The 9,377-nt window shown below is 38.5% G+C and overlaps 1 protein-coding gene across 1 annotated transcript in view; it reads right to left on the bottom strand.

Annotated features, from left to right (window-relative positions):
• LOC306871227 (uncharacterized protein) overlaps positions 1–8,863 on the bottom strand; it is a 30,845-nt gene extending 21,982 nt beyond the window's left edge. Inside the window, exons 1-3 of the mRNA XM_079419008.1 lie at positions 8,733–8,863; positions 4,528–5,510; positions 1,413–3,510 (exon numbers count right to left, since the gene is read on the bottom strand). Of these exons, the coding sequence (XP_079275134.1) occupies positions 1,413–3,510; positions 4,528–5,495 (3,066 nt within the window). The 5' untranslated portion in view covers positions 5,496–5,510; positions 8,733–8,863. The remainder of the gene's footprint in view (positions 1–1,412; positions 3,511–4,527; positions 5,511–8,732) is intronic.
• Positions 8,864–9,377: the final 514 nt, after the last annotated feature.

The following is a 9,377-nucleotide window of genomic DNA, read 5'->3' as shown; positions in this document are numbered from 1 at the left end:
TGTGATGTTTGGTGAATCCAGATACTATTTTTCTTCCATCAGAACAAACATAAAAACATCCGCTGAGCAAATTCCATAAATTTGTGTTTAGATTAGGTTAGAATGACATTTTAGTGATTAATACTTTGATTGCAAAGACTTTCATGACATCTGGTTATCTTTGAATGGCTGGTTATAAAGGCAGGTGTTGTTTGCCCCCATAATATAGTTACAGCTTTGACTAGCAAGGGGTTAATTGCTAAAGCTAACCAGCTAGTAACCCCCTACATGCTGCTGTGTGCTTTAAACTACTGAAAGCCAAAAAGGCCAGAATTGTTGAGTGTGTTCATCTAGTGTTTACAACCAGCTGAGGTTAGAGGGGCCTATTTTCATAATATGCTTTATAAAAATGCCTTTTTTTTTTTTCTGATTCTGATTGCATGAGCCGTGTTTGAAAGGCAGATAATTGCACACCTATGATTGCACATTATATATATAAAGGCTTTCAGATGTCAGTCAGGCTAATAGAAAAAATTATTAAGATGTGCCTTAGACATTGAATAATTTGAATCTTGGGGCCATTTCATAAAATCAGTAAGCAACTTGAAGTGAATTACAGTGATTATGGTAAAGGGAGTTTTAGACTGTTTTACCTATACATGAGGTAAAATCACTGTAACGTAAATTCTCTTGTGGCTTATTGTTTTATAACTGTACGTATCCAGAGTGAGCAAAAGGGCTGGCAAAATCACTCTGGACCCCTCACATCCAGCTCACTCCCTCTTTGAACTGTTGCCGTCTGGTCGACGCTACAGAGTTCCGAGCACCTGAACGGCCAGGCACAGGAACAGTTTCTTCCCTCAGGCAATCCATCTCATGAACACTTGACAATAATTGTGAAACACTATTTATACACTTATTTATCTAACACACATACTTAGTCTACATTTCAATTTGCACATAATATACCTGTACATATGTGACGAGTGGGGCGGGGCCGAGAGCCGTGGGAACGGAGCGATGGAGTTAATGATAATGAGCGACACCTGCACCACTCACCGGTCTCGAGTCCCACGGAGGAGCTCCGGAAGGATAAAAGGAGGAGTGACGACAGTGCAAGACGAGAGAGGACCAGGCCTGGACTTTATTTTGTGTTTTGTGTGCGGCAGTTGTCAATATGTATATTGTTATTCCTCATTTCCTTGTTCTATTTTTTAATTCTTCTTTTTATTATCTGTGTTTTTGTTCTGTCGCTGTCATTCTGTTGCGTATGGATGTTGGAAGCTTCTGTCACGAAAACAAATTCCTCGTATGTGTAAACGTACCTGGCAATAAAGCTCATTCTGCTTCTGATTCTTCCAAAGTAAAATATATATCACAGTAAAAATCTATGAACTATACTGCAATATTTAATTAACCACCATTGGTCTTACCTCATCTGTTTCTGGCTCCAGCAGATCCCCTGGTTTGGACTCAGATAAATATGTGTGCGTTCTGCTTTCTGTAGAGTTGTGTGGACTGGAAGCTTCAGGTTCAAATCCGATCAGATCATGCACAGACACCTGATCTCCGCTTGGTTCTTGGGGTCCAGGACGACTGGACTTTGATTCTGGCTGTAGACTGTGGTCAGGAGCAGCAGGACTTTCTCTGGATGGAGACGGAGTCGAGGAACGTCTCGCCTTGGTTCCCCATCTTCGGTGTTTCACTGAAAAGTCATCGTAAGTCACTTGTGTGAGCCGAGGCGAGACATCAGCGGTCTGTAGGGTGGAGACGGGAGTCTGTGACGCCGCCGGCTCCTCTGCATCAAACGATATTAAATTATAACTCGACGGAACTTCCTCTCGTAATCTCTCTGCTGCTTCACATGTTTCCATCTCCATCTCATGTTCTCGTTCCTGTTTCCGTTTTTCTTCTTTCAGTCTTTCAGTTCTTTTCCTCTCTTCTTCCATCTCTTTTTCTTTCCTCATTCTCTCTAATTCTCGTTCTTTTCTCAGTCTTTCCTCTTCTTTCTGTCTTTCCAACTCCTGAATTCTTCTCCTCTCTTCTTCCATCTCTTTTTCTTTCTTTAGTCTCTCTCTTTCTCGTTCTTGTCTCAGTCTTTCTTCTTCTCTCTGTCTCTCCTCTTCCATTCGTTTTCTTTCTTCAGTTTCTCTCTCTTTCCGCAGTCTCTCTATTTCTCGTTCTTGTCTCAGTCTTTCCTTCTCTTTCTGTCTTTCAATCTCTTGAATTCTTTGTCTCTCTTCTTCAATTTCTTTTTCTTTCCTTATTCTCTCTAATTCTCGCTCTTGTCGCAATCTTTCCTCCTCTTTCTGTCTTTCAATCTCCTGAATTCTTCTCTTCTCTTCTTCCATCTCTTTTTCTTTCTTTAGTCTCTCTCTTTCTCTTTCCTGTCTCAGTCTTTCTTCTTCTCTCTGTCTCTCCGCTTCCATTCGTTTTCTTTCTTCAATTTCTTTCTCTTTCCTTATTCTCTCTAATTCTCGCTCTTGTCGCAATCTTTCCTCCTCTTTCTGTCTTTCAATCTCTTGAATTCTTTGTCTTTTTTCTTCAATTTCTTTTTCTTTCCTTATTCTCTCTAATTCTCGTTCTTGTCTCAAGCTTTCCTCTTCTTTCAATCTCTCTTCTTCCATTCGTTTCCTTTCTTCCATTTCTTTCTGTTTCTTTAACCTCTCTTCTTTTTCTCGTTCTTGTCTCAGTCTTTCCTCTTCTTTCTGTCTCTTCAACTCCTGAATTCTTCTCCTCTCTTCTTCCATCTCTTTTTCTTTCCGTAGTCTCTCATTTTCTTGTTCCTGTCTCAGTCTTTCCTCTTCTTCCATTCCTTTTCTTTCCTCCATTTCTCTCTCTTTCTTTAACCTCTCTTGTTTTTCTCGTTCTTGTCTCAGTCTTTCCTCCTCTCTTTGTCTCTCCAACTCCTGGATTCTCCTCCTCTCTTCTTCCATTTCTCTCTCTTTCTTTAGTCTTTCTTCTTCTCTCAGTCTCTCTTTTTCTTCTTCAATCCTTCTCTTCTCCTCTTCAATTTGTCTCTCCCTCTCTTTTTCGGCCTGTCTCCTCCTCTCTTCCTCTTTTCTTACCTCTTCAATTCTTCTCTTTCGTTCTTCTTCTTGCTTTCTCCTTTCTTCCATCTGTCTTTGATTTTCCTCTTCCCGTTTTCTCTCTTCCTCAGCACGTTTCCGTTCCTCCTCTTTCTGTCTCTCTATTTCTCTTGCCTTCGTCTCCTCCTCCAAAAGTCTTTCCCTTTCCCGCTGTTGTCTTTCTTTCTCTAACTGCTCATCTTTTCTCTCTTTTTCTTCTTCTTCCCTTCTCTTTGTCTCTGCGTTTAGGCTCCTTCGGTAAACAGGAACAGGGACATAGTCCTCCTCTTCATCCTCATGGTCTTCCTCTTCTTCTAGATTCTCCACACTAACAGCAGAGTTCTTGATTTCTGCCGCACTTGGTGGTTTGTCAACAGGCACCTTCTCTGTCGCTGCAGGTTTTTCAGATGATCTCTCATGTGGTGTCTCATCTGAGGTGCTTAGTGTCCTCTCAGATGGTGGACTGCAAATATAAGAGTTTGGAAATATGTTACAGCTTTGAAAATAAGGACAACATAAAGCCAGAAACATATATGAGTATACATACATTTCCATCGGCCCCATGACAGAATAATTTTTATTTTTAGTTATTTTTATGTTTGCTAAGAATAATATTTATATTTGTCATTAAATGTTTTTTGTTACTGCCACAGTAGGCCAATGCAAAAAGAAAATTTGCAACAAATTATTCAGCTACATTATTCATAAACACACTTTTCTGATAAATAATTGCATAAATCATCATTGATTGGTTTATTTTGATGTTTTGAAGACTATAACAAATTTTTGCAAATTTTAACAAAATCAGTTAGTCGGCTATAGATAACATTATCTTGTTGACAAATCAGCAAAATTGACAAAAATCAAACATTTAGGTTAATTATGAAACAGATTCTAAAGAAAAATGTTTGTTAGGCTACTAAAGAAAATAAACATTTGGTTACATATTAAACTGAAACAATCACTCCTGAATGATTCAGAGTTTTCTTTTTTTTTGAACGAATCTGCTGAATGAATGACTCACTGACTCGCTCCCTTGTTTCATTCCTGAATGATTCAATGCTTTTTCAAATGAATCTGCAGAATGAATGGCTCACTGAGTCGTGTGTTTGTTTCGTTCCTGAATGATACAAGCTTTTTCAAACAAATCATGATTCACAGACTCACTCGCTTGTTTTGTTCCTGAAGGAATGGTTCATTGACTGGCTCGCATGTTTCATTCTTGAATGAATAAGAATGAATAATAACAACAACAAAAAAAAACCTGTCATGATGTTTGTGAAGCTGTTTCTTCTGGATCAACAACAGTGCTTGAACTTGATTTGATCACCGGTGTGATTGTAGGCTGTGTCAAATCGTTAGTCATAACAGACATAGCTGAAGCTGAACAATAGCTGAAACGTTTTCTGATATGATTGAAATCAATATCAAGAGAGAGAGAGATGAAAAGAGGTGAAAATGAAATGCAGGCTTCACTGACCTTTTAGGACCACCAGTGGACGGCAAGCGTATCCTTGGCGCGTCCAAGCTCAGGTTCTGGATTCTCTGTTTAATATCAACAGATATTTCATCAGCTGGATTGTCTCTTTTGTTTAAAGTGTCCCTGTGCTGAGCTGCTGTAGATCGATCGAAGAGAAGGCTGATCCGTCTCTTAATGCTGCCTCCGCTGACATCCTTGTCTTCCATCTCTCCTGTATCCACCGGAAGCTTTGAAGGTTTGGACTCAGAAGGAGAATGTGGCGGCCACTCTTTCTCCGTCTTGCTGGTTTCAGAATCTCTCCTCACCTCCTTCTCGGATTGAGACAGTGACTCAAACTTGGAGGTCAGCTCCACGGGGAGACGATTTCGAGGCGGCCAGCATCGTGAAGACATTTTGAAGTCTGCTTCAGTCTTGGCTGCTTCTCCTTGGACCTTCTGGTTGAGAATCTTTTGATCCTGAGAACCCAAAGATTTTGCTCTGCTCCTGGGCTGAACGTCCTTCACATCTTCAGCGGTCACACCAGGCTCTGAGTTTGGACCAGTTTGGTTATTAGAACCAGGACTCTTAGTGGGTTCTGGCTTAGGCTTAGCCAATAAGTCAAGTTTTGGGCTGAGTGGGACGGGTTTAGGAGCTGCAATTTGATTAGACCCATTTACTATGCCGTTTGAGCCTGACTTTATGGATTCTGATGGATTTGGACCACCAGCACCAAGGGTTTTGATATCCAAAAGCGCTTCAGAAGAGGCGGCTCGATGGAGCTCTCTGCTAAAGTTGGTTTTTGGGGCCCTGATTGGGCGGACGGTGGCGTTCCTTTGCAGGGCAAATGGTTTAGGCATGAGGTGGGGTTTTGGGCCCAACGCTGGCTTCCCAGTGCATTCAGGGAGTGCAGAGGCTGAAACTGAAGGTTTGTCTGGGTTGATGAGCGATTGGCCCATTTCCCTTGTGGTCGCCTCCACCCATGCAGCCATGGCTACACACTGCACCTGGATGGGAAAACAAAAGAGAAACACCTATGTGAGATCTCAGTGGTATTAACATATATCTTTGGGATGTTACGATAAACATTCTTGTAAAAGATTGACATGTTTGAAAAAAAAGAAGTATAAATCACAATATAATATAACTACAAAAACTAATATACTTTTAAGATATATTCTCTAATCAAATATTTTCTCATCATTCATTGCACTTTTGATCACTTGAGTTGAGAAACTCTGAAAACTTGTGTCAGTGTTTTATGCATGCAAATGTGTCTGCAAATGTCTGCAAAAAAACTAACAAACTGTAATTTGATTTTTCAAATAAAACAACTAGAGTAAGTTTTACAAGAAAATATTATTTTAGTCTTTCTTTTCAAAGCTTCATGTTTAATTCAGTGTGTTACTTGCTGTTTCTTTGTAATTATTTGTGAAATTACTAGCAATTTCTGTCTGAAAACTGCTCCATCACTAATTTTTTTTTGTTCAGTATTATCATTTAGCTAAATGCATTAATAACTTTAACACATTTAAATTTGAGGAATTTTTTGAAAGTCTTGAGGATTTTTCAAGTAGATCTATATCTTATAAAGCTAAAAAATATATATATTTTTGATGAAAAATGAACACCTTTGAACATTTTAGGCAAGTGTGTACAGCAGTCATGAAAATCTGAGGTTAAATGTCAGTCATATCAGATACAAGAACAGTTTGTTATTAATTAGATTAATTGTAAAAAGTGATGTTGACTTAACTTAAAATAATTGAGGAAACCAGTTGCCTTAAAATTATCAAGTAAATAATAATTTAAAAAAATAAGTTAAGTGAACCTGACAATTCACTTAACTTGATTTTTTTAATTATTATTTACTTGATAATTTTAAGGCAACTGGTTTCCTCAATTTTTTTAAGTTAAGTCAACTTATCACTTTTTACAGCGTTGTTAGGTTCTTTGTTTGGCACTTTTCAAATGAATTGCCATTACATTTAATTTATTTTTTATGATGATATATTCTTTTCTCTTAAAGCAACCTAAAAAAGCTCACACATTGTGCTGATCACTTCAGTGGCTAGCAAGACAACAAGCCCTGAGCTGTGAGGAAACCTCTGAGCATCTGTATGAATGCAGTACAAGTGAGATAAGGAAAGCGTTATGTAATATCCATGAAGTAGTCAAATGTTTTTGGATGGTTTAATCAATGTGCATTCTGGAAAGTTTTGTTTGAATGTTCCAAGTCAGCTGTTCTGATTTATATCACTAAGTAAATAAATAGTCACTTAGTGGACACTTTTAGGCATCATAAAGCATCTTCGCTTTCAATAAAAGACAGAAAAAGATGTTAGGACCTGCTTATGACTTTAGTTGGCCATTGTGCTTTAACCAACACAGTGGTTTGTATGGTTAGATTTAGAAGTTTGCGTTAAGCCTATTAAATAAAACAAAAAGCTGTGTAAATTGAAGAAAAGTGAAAAGTCATTATATAATAGTAAATTTTTCATTAGTGCCACATTGCAACTTCTTTGCAACTGCTATGCAGCCTAAAGGAGATCTCACAGGTATATTAGGCCTTTTTTGTGGAGACAGAATGAATGAATCAATGAACACTTCAAAGCAGCTATAAACATTAAAACAGCGCTCTCTGCGAAAGACACAAGAGGCCAATCCAGTTGGTTGAGCTCTCTGAGGCCGTGTTACTCAGGTTGGGCTAGATTTTTACGTTTTTCCAACCAACTAGAGTTACTCGAACAAGAAATGACTAGACGTTTCTCTGCAGGCTATTTATACACACCCTGCATGACCCACAATAAATGACCAGCATCACTTTCACCTGATGTTTGCATGCAGACTAACACCATCACATGGAGAAATTACTCATTTGTAACCAGTCATAGCCTGAAATGAACTGAAGCAATCCAAATGTTGACATTTCGAAACCGTCGCCTATGTTCTCTTATCATTGTGCAAAACTCACAGTGCAAAACAAGTTAGAGCCTGGCTTGTTGTGAGAGTTTTGAAGAAATCCCTTCCTCAGACTGCTAACAAAGTTAGGCAAAGCTAAATTTACTTTGTGCACTTTCTGACTTCCATTGGCCACAAATGCTTCAGGCGAAGACACTGAAACATTATCCGCAGGTGAACAAATGCTCACTTCTCATATTTTGGCTTGGTGTAAATCTGTCTTCGTTCAACAAACCGGTCCAACAGCAAGCCAGTATTGTCAGATGAGAAATAGTTGGACAAAATGTGTTACTCAAAAATATATTGCAACACTAATAGCTGACAGCCAGCAGTTATCAGACAATCCCTTATCGGTATTTATTGGAGTTGCTGCCAAAGCAGCATTTCTATCCAAGATATTGAAAATTATAGCTGCTAATTACTTGAGAAACCTCAGAACAAAAATGTCCTTCTCATGGACAAACTTTAAGTAAATTAGATTATTAAAATGCATACTGTCTTTCTCTGCTTAACTGAGATCCAGTCATTTTGAGCTGGGATGGTCAATGGACAGAGTTAATGTTCAAAGTAAGTTCACAGCATGCAAGATCTGCAGAGCTTAAACTCACCAGGAACATATGCAAATTATTATGCACAAATTTACATGCTGAGCTAATAACATGGCCAGTGCGTGTCTGGAGAGGAGCAATATAACCTCCTTTTGTTCATCAGTCAGGGTTATTTATTTAACTGCGTTTCTGTCATGCTTCTCTGAATTTACATAGTTACATTTCACAATAACCTTTTAGCTAGAAACTTTACTAATAACCGACGACATTATATAATTAATTAATTAAATGTGCCATCAAATATCAATACATGCCATCAAACTCAGATTCATATATTCATGTAAATGAGCTATTAAAGTTAAAAATTATATAATGTTATCGACTTATTAATAAGGGTTTTACATACATAAAAAAGCAAAAAAGGGGGAAAGGAAGAAAGAAAACATTATATAACAGGAGCACAGTAATCTGCACCTGTTGGTTGGTAATAAGTAACTTATGAATGAACCGTCTGTCTTTGAACCCTGTATAATTTGCAGCTGTGGAAAAAACCCACTATTTTGGCAGTTTAGGTACTATTAAGTACACAGAATGATTAACAAAATAAATATTACCTACCGAAATAAGTATACCGTTTATTTACATGCGTGAAATATGAGTGAATGAATGCTGTCGTTAGCATAATACACAAATAAACGAGTGGAAATAATGTGCATTTACCTGTATAGTGATAAAATTATTCCATAAGATTGTACATATAGATACCAAGCTCCGCGTCCTTTTGGATTGTAGGTGTGCAGCTCAAACTTTAAAGAAAGGAGGGCGGGTCGCAGATGTACCAATCCTACTATGAATATTAATTTTACGCACTCTGGTAACGTTACCGGAGTCTCCGCTCCTAGTTAATATTCATAAGACTTCGGCAGAGCCGGATTAGTTTATTTGAGAACTTCTTAGCCTTTCGTCCAATCATCAGGCAGCTTGGCGAACGTCACGGTACGTAATTAATATTCATGAGCCAGACCTGGAAGGGCGATTCCTCTCAGCAGCAGTACGCGCAGCGGCGGTCTCGAGGTGTTGCGCGCGGCCACTCCTCTCATAAACGTGCTCAGCCTTCAACAGGAAAAACCAGTTAAGCTGAATGGGAGGAGAAAGACATGGGGTGTGTAGAAAACACTGTATGAGATGGGAGACACACAGACATAGGTACATGTTCCATGATGAACTATTCAATGACATAATTCTAATTAAGTTGGCGTGAATATTTGTTAATGGGATAGTTCATCCAAAAATGAATATTCTGCCATTAATTACTCACCCTCATGTCGTTCCAAACCTGTAAGACCTCTGTTCAGCTTCGGAACA

The sequence above is a fragment of the Barbus barbus genome (genome assembly GCF_936440315.1).
Source record: "Barbus barbus genome assembly, chromosome: 6".
NCBI classification, from domain to species: domain Eukaryota; kingdom Metazoa; phylum Chordata; class Actinopteri; order Cypriniformes; family Cyprinidae; genus Barbus; species Barbus barbus.
This window is presented reverse-complemented; position numbering and strand designations above follow the sequence as displayed.